This window comes from Bombus terrestris, chromosome 15, assembly GCF_910591885.1.
Source record: "Bombus terrestris chromosome 15, iyBomTerr1.2, whole genome shotgun sequence".
Lineage (NCBI taxonomy): Eukaryota > Metazoa > Arthropoda > Insecta > Hymenoptera > Apidae > Bombus > Bombus terrestris.
Genome location: NC_063283.1, coordinates 10,408,921 through 10,428,669, shown reverse-complemented (window position 1 = coordinate 10,428,669; position 19,749 = coordinate 10,408,921). Strand labels below are relative to the sequence as shown.

The 19,749-nt window shown below is 38.0% G+C and overlaps 1 protein-coding gene across 7 annotated transcripts; it reads right to left on the bottom strand.

The window, feature by feature from the left end:
* Positions 1 to 84: 84 nt before the first annotated feature.
* Positions 85 to 19,010, bottom strand: LOC100643714. 7 transcript variants are annotated; one of them, XM_003401191.4, is made up of 11 exons: positions 18,853 to 19,010; positions 15,067 to 15,260; positions 14,613 to 14,715; positions 14,269 to 14,395; positions 5,769 to 5,958; positions 5,075 to 5,192; positions 4,109 to 4,365; positions 3,262 to 3,540; positions 2,743 to 2,961; positions 2,157 to 2,291; positions 85 to 2,018 (listed from the first exon to the last, which is right to left on the bottom strand). In XM_003401191.4, exons 3-11 carry the CDS (start codon positions 14,705 to 14,707, stop codon positions 1,900 to 1,902), a joined length of 1,539 nt encoding a protein of 512 aa, XP_003401239.2. In that variant the 5' UTR covers positions 14,708 to 14,715; positions 15,067 to 15,260; positions 18,853 to 19,010; the 3' UTR covers positions 85 to 1,899. The 7 variants fall into 7 exon arrangements, with proteins under 7 accessions (XP_003401239.2, XP_048268592.1, XP_048268589.1 ...); XM_048412635.1 differs by having other exon boundaries at positions 2,755 to 2,961; XM_048412632.1 differs by having other exon boundaries at positions 14,613 to 14,712.
* Between the last annotated feature and the right edge of the window lie 739 nt (positions 19,011 to 19,749).

The window sequence follows — 19,749 nt, the reverse complement described above, 5'->3', positions numbered from 1 at the left end:
AAGTACGATAAAATGGATGTTATGACTCGTGTTGTGATAATTCGTGAACGATCTACCGTAATTGATCAGGAGCAAGAATGGTAATTATATAAAAAAAGAGTACACTTTATTAATCCGATATCAACTGTCCACGTAGCAGAATTTTTATTTCGTCTGCGATAGTTTCGTGCTAGCCTTACAATTGAATTTTTCGATATTACGTAATCTAAATTCGATGCAAACCTAAAAAATATTTTTGTATACATGTTTATACCAAAATCGAAACAAAAGATGCGCGATGACTATATGTGCAAACGAAATTAATGTGAAAGTTGACCTTGACAACATATGTCAAGGTCAATAAAACCATAAAACTCCCGGGAATTTAATGAAAAATCGGCCAGATTACGACGAATGCAAAGATTACGAGAATATTGTTTTATCGTGGTAACGCGTGGTTGAAGAATTGGACACGCTGATACAAATACGATTACGCAAGCTCTATCCTAATTACGACTTATCTGTTTCGATATTTTCTTTTCTTACCGAACTTCACTACGACGTTCGTTAAACGCATGACACGGATTCGAAATGAATCTATTATTATCGATGGTGTCAGCGCATAAACGACGATATAAATGTAATCGAGATGTTGCTAGACAAATCTTAAGCGCAAACTTTGGATTACATTTAAAGTAAGCTCTTTAGTTGAATCTCGAAATATTTGGATTTACACTTGGCTTTAACACTTACAAAACACCTATTTACATCTACGATAATGTTCGTTTCGTCTAAATCGATAACATATCCTTGAGAAACGCCGATTAAATTACTTCGTACATTTTGAAGCCTCCAATAGCAAAAGTTGGATCAGCTTTGACACGCGCAGATATTTTACGTTTTCTTATTTTCTAAGTTACATTTACGCGGCATAGATATATGCATATCTTGTATAAGTTGCAATATAGATTTTTCCTGTTTTTCTATTTATTATACGAAATAAGAAAACGAGAAAATTTCATATAATAAATATACTTAATCGTTCGTATAATAAATATAAAAACGTTGCAATCCGCACAATATGTTACATGTTATGTTACAAGATATATCGTTTCGCTTAAAAATTATTTAAAAGCAAATTATTTAACGTAAAATTTCCCTTTGTGACGTTTGTATTGAATTGCGTGCAAGTGTGTTCGTGGCTGACGTAAACGCGTTCAAAGTGTTTTAGATGGTCGCCGATTGACACGAACGAGTTTGAGGAAAAGTCTCCTTCTGGGTACGCCCCGTAGCGAATAGTTTAATCGGTGCCACGAACGGTTTTCTGCTTGATCGAGAATCGATTGCAATCACGTTCAACCTTGCTCACGTTCATTCGAGGCTGCGTAAGGTCGGAAACCAGTTCAGTTGGATTTTTCTTCGTCCCGTAGACGCGCTGGCTAGCTCACATCCGCCTCCGGAATCGCACGTGAGCGTGACTCTTGAACAACTGCACATAAACGTAGCTGGCACTTTATTCACTTTCTTTCCGTTTTCGTTCCTCAAATATTTAAGAATTTTTCTAACTAAATGCGACACTAGTCGAACTACTGGTTGTTCAAAGATTTCTTCTTTGATATTCGGAATAATAGAGAAATTCTTAACCAGACGTTTGGGATTTTCTATTCAGAGTGCGGCCTATTGTTAGTTCTACTTTAGGTCGCGCATTCATTACACTTAATTCGCTTTCTTCCGTCTTGTTTCTACGAATAGAGACTTTTTTTTATTAAACGTGCCACTAATTGGGCTATTCGATCCCTCGTAAATTTCTCCTTTACTCTTTCACGCATCAGAGTGATTTCTAACTACAGTTTTCTATCTAAAGCGTTGTTTTTTTTCTAATTCGACGTTATTTTCCAATCACGTGTTTTTACGGAAATTCTAGGGACTCGATTGTAAAGGAATTTCGTCGTAAACGTGCTCCGTGTTCGAGTCGAAATCGCTTTGGAGGTGAATTCGCGTCGCTGATGGTCGATCGTAATGATCCTCTTGCAGAAGAGCTAGGAAATGTAAAATAAAAACAAAGAATTATCAAATGAAGGAAACAATAATATAGCGAATAGTAATAGGATGAATAGTAGATTCTGGAGAAGGAATGGCGAATAAATTTTCGTAGAAGGAAGCGTATATATGCTCACCATGCAAATTGCCAGATATACGGAGACCGATCGTGGCAGCTCCATTGGCATAATTGCCCGTGAGATCGTTGTTAGTCATCGATGGCATCGCTATAGACTCTGGAGCAAACAGTGGTACCAGGCGAATTGGGGTTTCTACGATAGAATCATACATAGAATATGTCTATGGTTAAATAGTTTTTAATTTAAGTAGAAACTTGTTTATCGAGTAAATTTGTTTTCCAGAAGACGAATGAAAAAAGAAGCTAAAGCTTTCGAAGTGTTTACTCGATTACTTGATTCTCCCTATAGTCTTACGGTCTTTCCTTTTATAAAACTGCCCTTTTATACAATTTGATTTTTTCGACCATCGAACTAACAGCGTATGTTACACCACCATAAGCGAGGAATTGAATGCAGTGGCATTGGAGAAAAAGGGAAAACGCGTTACCGGATACCGTTTTAATTCTCCTCGAATAATCCACGCCTGAAGAGTGCTTCAAGATGGTCATCGAGGTAAAATTACGTGAACGAAATCGAGGTCAAGGATACGTAGACCTCACCCAGATATGAAGAAGCAGGATTTTTCGAAACTTATAACACTCACGGGGAAGAGTACCGGTAACTATCGATGAGATTTTCGTTGCGTTCGAATTTTCTTGGTTCTTCGTCTTCCCTTCTTCGTAGATCGAGATTCTTGTTGCTTCCAATAGCTTCGAACGCATGTGGAGAACCATCACCACTGTTACCGAGGTCAGACCCAGTGATACGATCGATGCTATCACGATTAGGGCGATATCCACGGAAATTGGGGCCGGTTGAATGTCTGTTCGAAGTTATTATTACTATTAGACTGTGGATGTCTGCGTAAATTTATATTTTTCATAATGACAATTAATGAAAATTAATAAAAGACAGTGATCGCGAGCTTAGATACCAGATGAAACTCTTGAGAATTATATAATCGCACTTGTGGTTAGCATTTAATATTCAAAATTAAAATATATCCCATACTAACGAGTGTTTAACATAAACTATTCGATATGTTCTCATACAGAATGGCGAGTTGCGTCGACTAATTTAGTGAAAAATATGAGATTCCACTTAAAATCTTTATGTATATTACCTTTATGTATATTTTTCACATAATCGATTTTAGGCGGACCGATATCCTGCAGATTGATGTTATCATCGACGTGTCTCGTAAATGTGTTTTTTATTGCGAATTTCCCTCGATCCCTGTCCAGGTTGCCCCTCCGTTCCGGTACGGAAACCCAAACGATGACAGGCTTGGGAGTGCTCGAGTTTCCGTCCTCGCGAGCTTGTGCCCTAATTTTCTTCTCATCCGTAGTTGAGACGTTGGTAGTTTCCGGGTTCGTTGTTTTACTAGGATTATCCGTCGTGGCTAGTATTTCGTGCATATCGTCCAACAATTCGTCAAATGAAACAACGATTATTATATAAATTACATAAATCTATTTGCCATCAATCTCCTCTTATTCAAAGTCAAGATATTTGCTCGACGTGCTGTGTATTTAGGATCGCGACTTTCGACTAACGGTTGCATCACGTAAATAAATATCTAACGCGTCGTCTTATTTACTACTAGACTGCGAAATTTTTTAGTAAATTTCGAGGTGCAAAAACGCACGGAAAACACGTATACAATATTCGAAAGATATTAGAATATTTAGTAAGTAAAACGATTTCCTGACTAAATATCATCTTTAAATATTCTTATAATTAATTCTTATATTATACATCGATTAGCTGTATATTATTCCTACAATATTCTTATGTTTATAAAAACATGAATTTGCGTAAATATTCGCAATTTATTTACTACTATACCACGAATGTTTCTGTAAACAGTGGTATACTTTTATTTTGAATGTAATATATATGTGTGTGTGTGTTTTATGCTTTCTTGAAGCTATAACTTCTCTATAAACGCATAAACTGTCATTTATTACCTTCCGTGGTAGTTTCTGCCGTTTCCCAAATCCTCGAAGTCTCTCTATCAAGTTGAACGATCGTGAAATTCACGGTAACGCTGTTTTCCTCGTCCGCGTTTCGAGAATAGCTGCTGTTCTCCACGGAGACCGTGTTATCCAGATCATCGTGAATGCATCGACCTGTTTCTGGATGACATTCGCCGGTCGAATCCTTGCAGTCGCATAGAAACGCGCATCCAGATCCCCAGCGACCGCTTGGACACGGCTCATTGCACCTGGAGGTGAAAACCGCAATTACGTATGCCACGCGAAGTAAGCGTGTGTCACGGTATGCATTATTGGAGCGCTTATTAGGCTGTGTTTCAATCAACAGGTTGTACAGCGTGTTCGTGTAATTCTACGATAAACACGACGCGTAGAAATCGATAGAACTTGTTGAGTCAACCTAGTCACCATGAATCATAATCTTTTTTCTTCTTCGCTTTTTAACGTCGCTATTCTTTGAACAATCTATTTTAGTTCTCATTAATCGCGCGATTGTTACACGAAGCTTGCAGCAACTGTAGCATCGCCAATTATCGAGAGGAATCTAACTAAGTAATGTTGTTCCTTTAACCCAGATTACATTCCGCTGTCAGTTTGTGCTCTTTCTTTGATCACGTATTTCACACGGACAAATTTTTCTGTCGTTTGTTTGCTAAAAGAGTGACACAATTACCAAAAGTACATTTTCGTATGGATCGAGCGAAAGGATTGACGAGAATGACCTTCTCATGTCGAAAAATTATGCAGTTTAGTGGGCAAAAGATCGGATCTCCTCGATCTCTATTTGAAGAAATATCATGGAAGAGTTTCATTGTTCGAAAATTTCTGCCTCTCTATTTGAATATGACAGATTCTAGCGTAATTCAAAATCAACGACTTTCGAATGCTGTCACTGTTCTAGCAAAGCGATGACGTATGTATATTTATAGATGATCTTACATTTCTGCACGTAATCCTGGCGGGCAAATACAGTGTCCATTTACGGGATTGCAAGGTACACTCTCGGTACAGTTGCATTTCTCTTTGCACTCCAAGCCCCACGTGCCCGGCGGACATACTGCGAATAAAACAGAGCGGATTCTCTCGCGAATCGTGATGTAATTATCGATTAAACTGTGAAGTTTGCGCATTTTTTCTTACATTTTCTCCCGATAGCTCCAACTAATGGTACAACGAATGAATCAACCACCTAGTCGTTACTTTTTCGTTTTCTCGAGTAACCGATACCTTGACGCGTGCACAACGTGAAAGAGAGCGGGGAGAACACGGCCGAGTATCGAATCACCGATTTCAGAATCGTAACAACGGCTAGGTGAAAATTATTCGCTGTTCGCACGCGTTCTTACGACTACGGAAGGTCGGCCTGTTTCATCGAGCGTGAAATATATCCGCCCTATTGCGGACTTTCGTAGTTTGTTCATTTCGAGTTCCGCGAAGCGACCGCTTGTCCGTGTTAACAAGAAATACACGATTGCAATCGAAGGGTTCTCAACACATACGATTCTTCTAAATTCTTGTCTTTTTTCCACGGAAGCAAAGGAATATTTTAATATTTTTAATTTCTGATCGATATACGATACACGATATACCAAATATGTAGATTTGAAATAACAGTGCAACAAAATAGATTCACCGGTATTGCAGTTGTCATCCTCATAGCCGGGAATACAGTGGCACTGATTTGGCGAGGTACAAATCCCCGACGGGCATTTTTCACAAACAGGCACGCATTTGATGCCTGAAGGCGATGTCTCCTCGTTATTGGATGAGATCGTTTTGTAGCCTTCACAGCATTCCTTTATAATCCTGGTCTTTGACTCAGTCTGGGAACAAAATCTTTGTTACCAATCTATAATGCTATATGACTTAAAAAACGACATATTTTATGTTTATTTTATTACTGTGCCATTATTCCATCGCTGAGTAATTCGTTTATAACAGTTATTAGCAATCGGTTTTTCCATTAGAACGGCGAACCGTAAGCGATAAGAATTCTTTTTCTCGTACGTAAAGAGAAATCAGGTTATAAACAGTTCGTTAATCTTAATACTTATTAGAACATACGCGATACATCGTTATATAAATATAATGGTATGTAGCCATCCACCAAAGTCTTTTAATGAAGTTGAAAGCAGTACAAACTTTACGAATACGATAGTTTCTTTAATTGAGATACTTTAACTCATCGTGACATTATCGGTAACCTTTGGGAGAATCTGCTTCGGTTTTCCTAATTACTACTGCAGATAAACATGCGATTTATTCAAATGGAGTAATAGAATAGTAGATTCAATAAACGTCTAGCTCCGAATGATATTGTAGTTGGAAAAACGATAAAAGAACAAAAACCAGGCCGCCTAAGCCATCGAACGAAGCTGTTCTGGCAACGTGGCTACTGGATCTTTGGAAAAGATCCCATTTTTCCCAGCCAGTCCCTGAAACGAGATCCCAATCGTCGATAAGGAAAGCAGAGCAATTGCAGAACAAAGGCAAGAGGAAAATGTTGGCGCGTGCAAGCGTGTATAGGTTTCGTTCGTAATACATTGTAAGTGGATACGCGCGAGAAAACCAAAGTCCATGTCTGTAAATTACACGCTTCTCTTTCTCTTTACCTTTTCTTCTTACTTTGCTATATCGACGAATGAAAGTAATAGCTCCGAGCATGAAACTAATTTCCACGAATACTTTATTTGGAGACTTCATTATGCGGTGAGGAGTGATCAGTCCATTTTTGTTAGATTTCTGACTTCTGAAATAATTGAAGGGACTATCCTGGTAGCATGGTATATCTTCCATATACATTTTCCGATTGGTTTCAAATCTGACCAATATACTCACGATAGTCGTGTCACATTGCAGTATCAATGTGTCAAAATGTTTAACTTAACCTATATAATTAATTTATTTATTTTTATTAATTTAACGTATAAAAGTTTTCTATGGTAAATGTATGCAAATACTTTCGTGAGTCAATCTCTAGATATAATTACAGAAAGACATAATTTGTCTAAGAAAGATGGAAATGTATCAAACCTTAATTATATTTTTCAATTAACAATTATTTAATTTAAGCATGGAACTAGAGAAAGTCAAACATGGACCAAGATCGTTTTTGTTACATGCCCGCCAATTTTAATAGCCAAATTTCCTTTCTTCGTTAAGTGCTTACAATTTATATACGACTGGTCAGACTGGTCGATCGACCAGTTTCAAATGTCAGTGTATCTTTTAATCGGGATGTTCATTGGCAAACGAAGAAAACATCGCTTCTCGTCCAAGTACCGATGAAGCAACGAAGCGGTAGATTGCTCGTTTGATATTTTTGCATGTCAGACGTTATCGTTTAAAGTCAATTTATGCTTATTACATTTCTTCCGGGAGGGAATTCACGCGATTCGCATTCAATGAAACTATCGATGGTTTTACAGATCGTTGTGAAAGATAAAGTCGTTTAATGTCCATAAATGACGCCATCGATTCGATACAATGTTGTAATTAGTATCTGTTTGTTCAAACTAGAGATTCGTTACGCAAAAGAACGCTTTACAGCTTCTTAACATCGATTACTGCGCGTTAATAAGTTGAGGAAAACTCGATAATGTTTACCGTTCATGTTGCATCGAATCTACATATTTTAGGAAGTATCGTTTCCTAATATGTTTCGAAACATGTCATTTCTTGTTACGTTAACCACGACGAATAAAGATTGCAAATTTTAGGATAGTTTTACTGTTACGAGGCGTAGCGTATGAATTAAAAAATATATAAAATATTTAAATTGTATAATATTCATCGAATGAAACGAGTTCTTGTTTAAGTTCCATTTCTTTTAGTCGTATTTATGAAAATCTGAATCTGCATAATCGTTCGTAACCTGATGATTATAGCATTCTGCACATCCGAAACGAGTTTCGTTTCGACGAGACTAGATAGAGTCGGAAAGATTGGATTAAGTATCGGTCGTAAGAAGTGATCAGAAGTCATCCTCGATCGAATAATAAATAACTAATGATAGCACTAGAAAGATATACTGGACGTTAATGAAGTCATGTTATTACGGTAAAATGTGTAATTTGAAATTCTACCAGGAAACAGTTCTTAATGTGTCAATTAACGACGTCATTTTACGATTCCAATGAGTCTTTCGACATCGATCAAAGTTCGTTACACGTAAATATTCCGTCCAGACCGTGGCTCGGCGTTTCAACGTTCGGAATAGATTTAATCCGGCAATTCCACGAATCGATAAATAATCAGTCGGTTTTTATAGACTGACATAGATCATTCATACGAGTCGATCTCATGCATAAAGTCAATGCACGTAATCCTCGTTGCACGATTTCCGTCTTTCTTGAAAGTTTTACGTACTTACTAAGATATCGCGTGTTTCGTTTCTTCTAATTCGTGTCTTTTCACGAAGCTAGTTGCAAAAACCGTAAGCAGGCGTTCTAGGCCTTTTAAGTTTCTCTGTACAGAGATTTACAAAAGTATTTGATTCGATGCTTGCATTAAACTTGGATTTGAAGTCTTTCTATCAGTTTAAAAGATCCTTCTTAAGTTGGCTTATATCACAATATATTCACTTGCCTTACTTTTCTGTCATTTGGTAGCTATCAATTAATGGTTCCAAAAGTATTTATACATCAGCTATATAATGATTTTACGAATACGCGCATCGTGTATTGTGGAACTAAAGCTTTTGACGCGACTTATTTCATTCTCTGCTTTTAAAGCCTCTAAATTGCATATTTTAGAAACTGAATGTGAAATATTTAGTCGACAAAATACTTTTGTCACTGACTGTATTTCCTTTAATATCACTTAAAGTATATCCTGCGCACATAATCCAAATCGTGAGAAATTCTATTAACGTTTTATTGTATTCCATTATGTAAGATATATATTATTAAATTATACCATGTGGATTAGTTAATTGAGGGTTTTACGTATGTTCTCTTCTTTACAGCGGACAACCTGCAGAAAACGTTTTGCTTAATTGTGTTGCGCAACAAGTTGACAGGTTCGACCGATGGAAAGAATTAATTACGACAAGATAGGATTTTCGTGATTAATAATCACGACACGGTAATTGTGACAATATTTACGATGTGGTAGTTGTAACAGAAAGTAGCACGGACGGATCTGTTTACGTAACACCTGTCTCTTCTTCTTTGTAATCCTACCAAATAATTGCTTTCGACTATTTTCTACGATCTTATATTTTTTCCGTTGTCATTGTTACGTTAAACATTCCGCATTTTTGTCATCGGCATTTTGTAAATCGGATAATGTATTTAGTATGACGATGAGCGCACAGGTGGTTTAATTAAACTCTAGATATTTTCACTGACATTCAAGTTGAGCGAATTGTCTGGCTATGAAATAATCGACGATAATTGATATAAATAAATGAAATAATTGCTATATATACCCGATTGTTTACATATCTCGTTTAATGATGTAGGAAATATATTTTTCTCTTTCCGTATATAACGAACCATACTTTTATCTTCCACTATATGATATGTCGTAGTTAGAAAAGTGAATTTTCCAACTACGATAGACGTGATCCTAATTCGATGCCTAGCAATTGTAGACGCTCCGTAAGAAGTAGATTTAAATTCTAACTAGCAAACGTTCCACGTAATGGTTTAAACATTTTGTAATTAACGGAATTGCTGTTTTTTTTTCTTGCTTTGCTGCTCGTCGGAAAACATCAAACGACCTCGAGATGTCGAACGTCAGCTCCCTGTCCGTTTTCTTTACACCAATCCTATCTCGCGTTTCTCCCCTTCCTTTTGAACCTCGTTTTCACATCCGATCCTTTACATCGCTCCATTTTTCTAGGACATCCTAGTCACTTTCGAAAAATGCTACTGAAGTTTCTTGTTATATATTTACACGTCACTCGTATCATAGTACGCCGTTTACTTTGAAACGCGTTCAAGGCCTACCCGCATTGTCTTACCAATGCTTCCCATTACTACTATCTCCGAGGTTACCTAACTGTTATCATTCTGATTAATATCCGCGTGTTTCAATGCTAAACTCGGCGCTCTTTCTCCTTACTTTATTTCTTCCTATTGTTATTGTCAAATATTATTATTAACTTGATACGTGCCAAATATTTCGTCCGGAATAAAATTTTAATCATCGTATATTCAATCAAATGAATTTGATCGATCGCACTTGATACGATCGAGTGTACTTTCACAAGGTTTTTAATTTTTTTCGTTATCTTAGATTTACAAGGATTATAAAATCTAAAAACGAATAATTTTTGAAATGAATTACTTACAGCCGAAATACTTGCAGAATGAAATACTTGCAGAATGAAATACTTACAGCTGTCTCGCTTACAACCTCTTTTAACATATGTATTTAAAAGCTTCTTCCTAAACAGATTTCCAAAAATACGCCTACACCGTATTTATATATACCGCTTGATCGGATTACATTTCAGCGCATTTATTTAGCAAAATAGGTGAACTCAACCTAATAATTCTACGAACCGCTGTATCTTTCTCTACGCTTCTGTTATGCAACCGTTCGTGTAGTGCGGAGCAAAACGCTGCTCGATGTTCCTACGTAATAAATATTAAACGCTACTCTAGCCGTGAGAGACTTGGGTAACGTGCTATATATACCGAACGTTCGATGCTTCACCTTTTTCTCATGGGGATACGCTCTCATTATTGGCATCACACCGCGACTGCGTGTCCCTCGTCTACGCGTCTACGTCTAAGTATACAGTAGTACACTTTTCGCGTTTCTATGGACGTTCTATAAAAGTGATATCTTTTCTTCCGTTTTCGATATAAGTTCTATAAAGTCGTTATTTGTCCGTAGTTTATACGGAACTTCTACGAAACTGTCATTTTTTCTTGGTTTTATATTGGTTTCAGAACGACGCTGTAGTCGATTCTCACTTTGATTTGACGAGAATATTCTTAAGCGTTTCGACCCTTCTCCTCTGTCATTTTACTTAAAACAACTCAACTACGAAGATTTCTCCGGAGCTGCTCGAATTGAGTAACATCAGCGACAAATATAGAACAACGATTTGAAAGAGTGGGTTGGATATCAAGGCGTCGCAGCGATCTGTTTATCGGACAAAAAAGTTGAACTGCACCTACGCATAAAATCTGCTGTACGAAAGTGTTCTCGTGGGCGCATGTTCTTCACGATTTTCCACTTCAGAGCAGCTGTTCTTGAGTTTAATGCGCTTGGTCGATTGCGAAACCGAGGAATTTAGACGAGGCCCCTTTTCTCTTCCGGAAATTTGTTATCTCGATCATCGGCTAACTGCGTGTACATGCACGAGCTGAGCTCGAAACAGTTGCTCGGTTCTCGATCCGATCGAGAAGTTACCCCCTTATTCGTGTCTTTCGATTCTCTTTGGAGAAAGTTTCGGACGTAAGTTAGAAGGGTACCGTGTGTTCAAGTTTATTCGACATCGATAGGAAACAATCGGAACACCGACGTTTCTTTGCGAAAGAGTTACGACGTCGGATCATTTTGTTGTAGGTACTGTTGGTAGAAAAGATATTGTGAGATCGTAAATTTGGTCATGGTCGAAAAAATAATTTCACTTCGATAGATTTGTAGCGATAGCACACTGATATAGCAAATTAAAGACGAATTAATAATTAGCAATAAATAAATCTATGAAATAAATTATGTACTAAGAAACTTGACAATAGTATACATTTTCTCTTTTTACAATCATATTGATGTACCGCCCTATTTTAAATACGGTTTCTTTTGCTCTTGTTTTTATAAGTAAAAAGGCTTATAATGTTTTGAGAAAAACTTTCTTTAGCATAAAATTGAAACAAAAATTCTTTCATGTTTTATTTAAACTTAAGAATCTTTTTAACAAAAAAAAAAAAAAAAAAGGAAAGGAAAGAAAAATAGCACTGGATCGAAAAGAAAGTGGCCAGAAGAATGCAGCAGAGTTAATTTATGTTCTTAGAGTGTCCTTCTCAGCAAATTTACATCTCCGATTGATACAGTGAAACAGAGAAGTGCTTTTTTTCTACGGTTCGACCACATTTGCATTAACCACCGCGCTCACTTTCTTCCGGCAGCAGTTGCTCCACATGTGGACGCCAATTGTTGCGTAAGATCGTGTAACGGGTTTCGATCGAGGATATTAGCTAGCTACCGAAATCATTGTCGGAATCTTGATCTATTACGAGATAAATAGGAAACACCGCGTGGATCACAGTTTAATTGATTAATCGTGGCTCGATGGTAATTAGTTTGCTGGTATATGGTAATTATCGACCGGAGTATGGCGAGTATGGTATAAAATGGTCAGGAATGGCACTTCACCCGCAAAAAATTGTACGAGTAATCACGACCGGTGTCTTTTTGTTCGGATCCCAATGTGGACGCGCGTCACGTGTTGCAAAATCCATCGAATCGTTCCACTTAACGTAACGCTGATACACTTTCTACTCAATTTCTTTAATAATGTTCCATCCAAATCCATCGCTCAGAAGCCATAATGATCAACGTGAATTGAAAAGGATAAAATAATGGTAACTAGAATGCGGATATTTATGTAAATTCATATTTTTATAAATGCAAGTAAAAGAATAAGACCTAAATTGTTTTACCCTCTAAGTCAATTTTAGTGATTCGTAAAAATATATCGCTATCTATGGCAAGATTGGATAGCGAGACACGAGGATAAAAAGATGCGGTTGATAATTTACCTTCCAAGAGTCGTACACTGCCATAAAATGTTATTTAATTAAGAAAGGAGAAAAGAGATTTAAGGAAGCGAAGGAAACAATTTAAATAAACGAAAGAAGGAAGGAAAAAATAAACTGCACGGTAGAACACGAGGTGTGAATGTAAAATAGACATAACACGTTGTTAATTATGCCAGAAAAATACCTGATTCTTCAACAATCGCTACGTCCTAGAGAGAAATAAGGAAAGCGATATCATTTTCACAAGATCGAAGTTAGATATGACTAATTTTAGAAACTTTTTACTTTAACGGTAATTAACGTCTTACATTGTAAGAGATAAGAAGCGTAAAACTGTTTGATTGATTGTGCAACTGCGCGTTCTTTCTTGTAACTCTTCGCGTATAAAAATCCTACGATGTATTTTAATAAATCGCACGCAACACTACACGTTCGTTAACGGTTTCTAATTTCCACGTTAGCTCGTCGGTGTATGTTTCAATCGTTAAACAGGAAACGGTTAAATGACTTGGTTAAATGAACACTATTCCTACGTAACGACACTCGAAATAATATATTTTACGTTCTAAGCACTACTTGGAAAAACGAACGTCGGTGAATGTTTCTTACAGAATACCTTACAGGAAATTTTCGTCGTGCTTTGGTCAATCATGTGAAAACGCATCGGAAGAACGTTCCTTGCATTTTGCTGTGATTCGTTATCGCGCCAATATGTAAATTCTTTCTTATTTCCGTCTGCAATGGCAAGTTCCTTTTTTCACGCAACTCGAACGACACAAGAGGCTCAGTTCAGACACATCTTTCGATTCTTGCGCTCACAATGCCATTTTCAGACGTTTCATTAGACATCACAAGACACTTGCTTTCCCTGTAATTAACTCGCACGGTTTTATTCACCGTGAGAGCAAGAGAGGAATCGAAACGAGAGAGGCGGAAGACTTGCCACTATGCTTTTATTGCTCCGTGTAACGGGCAACATTACATACTCATTGGTGGATTTATTGCAAATTTCTTGGGTCATTCTGGTCTTTCCTCTCCACGTGCTCGAATGCAGGAGGAATGCTTTTTCGTAAGAGTTTCCGCCGAGATACGAGCTGACGAAACTTGCAATCTCTTCTCGACGTTTATCAAAAGGTTCTACTGATATTAACAGACTACGGATGTTTCTGATTAAGTGGCACGCGCTTAATTAAAATCTTTTATAAAATTATCAATTTTATCGGTCGTAATTAATTGCTTTCTATCTAACTTAAGTGCTCGAAATCACTTCATCGAATAGCGTTTTATGGTGTTAGACGAATAAATCAATAAACGTACAATAAAACACTCTAAGTCTGATAAGTTAAAAGAAGTACAGCGGTTATCGAGAAATTCGAACGAAACAAAAATTAAGGAAGAAAATCTGCTTACCTTCACGCGGTATCGTTGTCTCATCTCTGTTCGTGTCTTCGGGCATCTGGGTGGAATCTGCAGGCACCAAGTGAACGTGTTCACGACAACCGGTTCCGTGTACGTTTCCATCGAAGTGATCGTATAGCTGCAATGTTTGATCAATTAAGTATCCGTCTATCGCGTGATTTCCTTATCGGGAGAGCACCGGTAGCGTGTCACGGGACTGAGTGACCGCGTGTTAAATTACGAACTCTGGGTTACTGTCAAGGCTCGTCTACGAAGGTGCTTAACCTCCGCATTCAGAATGTTTCGTTTATCGAACATTTTCATTATTATATATCAGAGAATTAAAAAATACTTACTTTTCCATCCTCGAGCACACGTTGTCCGTTGAGAATACCCTCGAAGAAGATACAATCAGGAACAGGACCAATTGCCAGACCCTGGAACCGCTCATTTCAACTGCTAACAAATTTCCCTCCATTACAATTCTCAGCCTATTCCACCGTTATTCCTTCACTACATGGTGCTCGATTCTGCATTACATTTCATTGCATATTCTTGGCGTATAAAATTAATTGTTTTCAATAAAAATTTGATTCAATAGAAAATAAAATTTTGTTGTCACAAAAATCTAGATCTTGAATATATATCTTTATAATTATAAGCAAATCACGAATGGCCTTCGAATGTAATCAAAGTATTAGCAAAAATAAAATACAACGAGTATGCACTAACCGTGATAAAACGTTCAATGTATCTAACTCGGAACGCAAAGAGTTAATATTCAAAATTTTGACAGTTTACCACACTCACTTTTGTCGAAGGTTGTCTGCAGTGAAAGCCTGGACACCAAGGTGAACGTTCAATTAACCATTTCAGAAAGATTCGTCGGTATATGATGTGGCTGGACGTTGGCGTAAATCGAACGAACATAGCGCGTTCATCGTCTTGCGTGTCATTCTTTCGTCGGATATGGATCGATGTATCGAGTGGTGTAAATGGCTAGTCTTTAAACGCAAAAGTGTCTCGTTACTATCGGTAACAAGAGACGTTACGTGCGTCGATGTCTCTAACGATCTGAGAAAACCGTTTTGCGACACTCCTCGCGCTTGTTTGCAATTTCTATCGATCCAGTTACATACATCCATCGAGACGCTCAATGAGTGTCCATAAGTTTCCAATTACGGTTTCCATTTTGCGTAAAATGCAAATTATACAAGGAGTCCCGAAAAACGTGGAAAATATTTTAAGAATTAATTCAGTATTTATAAATAACGAAAAAAGGTCACCGGATTCAAGTTCTTGTCATTGAACATCCTATATTTTCGCGTAATAAATTGGATTCTTATATAGAGAGATCGAGAATGGGAAATAGAAGATTGGTTAGTGGAAAGAAACAGACGGCGTGGCGCGGCGTTGCATTCAGACGTTGCTAGCGGAAATTGCGTCGCCCATATTTGACGTAAGAGGGACGAACGATCTCTTTCAAAGGACGTTCTTCTCGACAGGAAATGTTAAGTTGCTCCAATTGGCCGATTTACTGGGCGGTAATCAACCGAGTAACGTATTCGATAAACATACGCCTCTACGTAAATAATGAGACTCTGACGAAATATTTAAGCCATTTAGGGTCAAACGAAATAACGCGTAAAAGTTACGCAAATACCGATAGGAAATTTAAATAACTAACATATCGTGTACACGGTATAACATCCGCAGAAAACAAGAAACAACGGAATTAATTTCACTTAATTAATTACACTTTCGCCGACGAGCACTGGTAATGAAAAATAGATTCAAATTTCATTCATAGACTCATCCACACTGAGGTTAATATCGGTACAACGTCAATAGAATATAAAGACTTAATTTTGCTTAATCAATTATAGTTTTAAAGACAAGAATTTCGCAATAAAGAGTAGATTTAAGATTCGTTCACAGAATCTTCCATACTAAGGCTAATATTCTCGCAAATTGTACGTATGTTTTCTGTTACGAGCACACCGTGAAATCAATAATGGTGGCCATAGACCGCAACAAGCGACGAGCTTACACTTTCGACCGCGTCTAATGTCACCGACTGACGCTCTATCGTTCTTGGTTGGGTGGCTTCGAAATGTGGCGGTCGCCACATGTGGTTTATAATTCAATCTCTTGTCATTTTTTCCACGCTCGAGTGCTGGAACATCAGATAAGAAGATCGCAGGAGAAATATTTTCGATGCTAGTTCTGCTGTCACTGCCGTGAGAAATTCCTCGCTGATACTTTGCCTAACGCCGCTCTTGATGTATCATCGCGTCGAAAGAGAAGGCGAATGAATCAAGTAGGCTTACAATTCAGCCGAAAACGAGATATCATCTCGCTTGTAGAGAAGCTACCCAGATTTCAGATTAGTGTGGAGGATTAAAGTGAAAGATCTTAATTATCCGATTATCTCCGTTACATTCTCAACCTTGGCTTTAAAGAAGAAACTCAAACTACTCAAAGCCAATTAGTCCGTTTCGTCCAAATGGAAATGAGATCTCGCATGGTGAAATCTTACGATTTTGTTCGTTTACGGAGATGTCATAGTCGACTAAATTCTACTTTTAACTCACCACCACCGATATCTTTTTGAATTCTCTCTTTCTGCTTGCTAATATATATTTTACCAAGTATATTGTACGTTTGCAGTGAATATCTTATAACAACGGCATACATTTTCAGATTGGTTTCAAATTTTACTAATATAATTATGGCAGTCGTATTTTTCTATAACGCTAATGATATTTCAAAACATTTTATATAACACACATTCTATATGCGTAAGTTTTATGCCAAAAAGAAAACGTCATTTCATATGCATCAATCTTACGCATATTGCAATGGCCATCAACAACCGCGCGATTAACTTCAACGACTTTCCATTTCTCCGTCTGGTCGTCAATAAAAATCATAGAAAGTGGATCGTCGTTACAACAGAGAACACAGGCACAACGCGGTTCGTTGTACCGTGGAATGCAAATTCCAAAGCGATTGTCCTTATCCCGCTGCATACGCGACAAATTGCCCCGACGACGTGGAATAACTTTATTCCGATGTTTCGTTTGGATTCGTCGCGAAGGTACAGAGGCACGCGTTACGTGATCGACGATTTCGTTGGCGAAACGTATCGAAGGCGTGGCGAATCACTGCCCGAAACAGTCGTGCAAACTAAACTCTGTGCTCCCAAGTCAATTCGTTTTCTTCGTGCGGAATAATTTCATGTTGCGATCGAAGGAGAGAATGCGTCGCACGATCCACGACAACCGCTGCACGGTGCGATTTTATGGTGTTACGTCTGTGGGTTCGAGTTGTAAAACATGGTTTTCTATAAAGGTCAGATTCGCCCACCTAGATGTATATTTTGTCGTTAGTAGAGGCGATACGGTGAGATTGTAAAATTGGTCAGTGATTGAAATTTACGCTTTCCAACGACCATAATTAATATTAGATTGATATTAGAGATATATCGAGGGTCTTATAGAGTAGGATATAAATTCTATTGACGCATCTGCTTGATGGAAATCGTTCTCACGGCTTTCCGTATACGGTCGATGGGAAAATAACGATTCCTTGCTCTACACCATGCACAGTCCTGTTAATTTTCATCAAAGAATCCACAATTATGCCGCCTTGGGAGTTCTACCTTCTTTACGCTTCAGTACGTAATTTCGAACGAGATTCAAAGAATTCCAAAGAGGTCTTACACAATCTAACATCACACGGTTTCCCATGGGAAATCCCACCCCATCAGCGGGGCACAGGACACGCGAATATCCATTGAATCAATTGCACGTGAGACTCGAAAGTGTGACGAAAAATCGGTTAATGATGTAACCGTTGCTCGTCTTTCATCGCGCAGGAGTTTTTATCAAGCGCTCACCGGCGTTAATTAAAATCTCACACAGTCGAGGCGGTGCTAGAGCGAACGAATTAATTGGAAAAGCTCTCACAAGTTTTCAGGGTGAGTCGAGAAACTTCCTTTCCATCTAATAGTTTCCGCCACGAATCTACATTCGTGGAACGAGAATCAACCGTTAACGTGATTTATCAAGCACAAAGGAACGATTCCACGAAGGCACTACAATTCGAAACTCCAATCAACAACAAACTACACGGGCAACTATATATTGTTAATCAAAAGTTTAGTATCGGTAAATGTTCCATAGAAACTAAAAATTTAAGAAAAGCTAGAATACATAGAATATCCAAGGTAAGCCTTTTATACCTAAATATTTAAACCAATGTTTTCTATATTTATATCTCCTTGCAATATCTAATGGGTAAAATGTATCTCTACTTACACAGTGTTCGTAAACTATGAATTTGCATAAACATCCGGAGTTTAATTCGTACTAGAAGCACCCCACCGATGAAGCATTGATACGAAACTCGTCGTAAAATTCGACATAGCTCCGGTGAAAAGAGTGATTCTAAATTTTTGATACGTGAAAAACATACGTAAAGACAGTCTGATCCTTTGTCACATCACAACTCGTGCACTATCTTTCTTGTCGTATGATAAACTGATTAAAAATCGAAATGTAGCGTGCAGTGAAAGAACGAGGAAGGACGCACCAGGTTGGATCCTGGAGACTTTGTAAAGAGGTCGAAGGCGTTGGGAGACGTCAGTGGCTCTTTCACAGACCGATTCACAACTGGCTACGTAACGAGCAATTGGCGTCGCTGGCACTCGGAATGTACTTGTGGCACAATGAACTCCGACCCTAGCGACCGACAACGACAACTATACAACCGGTCAGAAGGTGGGGCCAGAAGATCCCAGAGGGGGCGGTGTTCGTGTTCTGGATCCTTTTTCCTCGTGGAAGACAGAGAACGCGCGATGGCCGGCCACTCGAGTCTCTGAAGCACAGAGGATATCCTGTCCGGAGACATTGACACTGTCCCGGGAAACTTTCGTCGAAGCGTAACGAAGTTCACGACCTACGTTCGTGTCTCTGCTATTAGCGTTCCCTTCGAAAGGGTGCCGACGTTTAACCAAAAGAATGAAGGAGGATTCGTTGGATGGAAGTACACCATCGTTCATAAGTATCTGGATACTGCGGTTGAATCGAAGCAAGAATATCAGGATTTGACCAAAGTGCGTAAATCAACGACGAATTAATAATTAGTAAATCACGATTTTAAATTGCCTGCTAAGGGACATAGAAATAACGTATTACGAAGTGTCCGGTCAATTTTGAACAATACTATAATTTTATTTGAGAGGTTCGTTTGCACGAAGGTCTGGGTTTAACGAGGCATTTTTCGTGTCGAAGATAATGACTGTCATTACGGAGAAGGTTGCGTGAGTAGGTCCACGAAAACTTTCTGATTGCTTGTCAAGAGCGCGTGAAATATTTGGTCAAAGAAATGAGATAGTTTTTGCTTGAAATATCATTGTTATTATTAAATAACAACATAAGCCACTTTTTAAAATTATAGAATTTAAGTCTTAAAAAGTAGACCAAGATC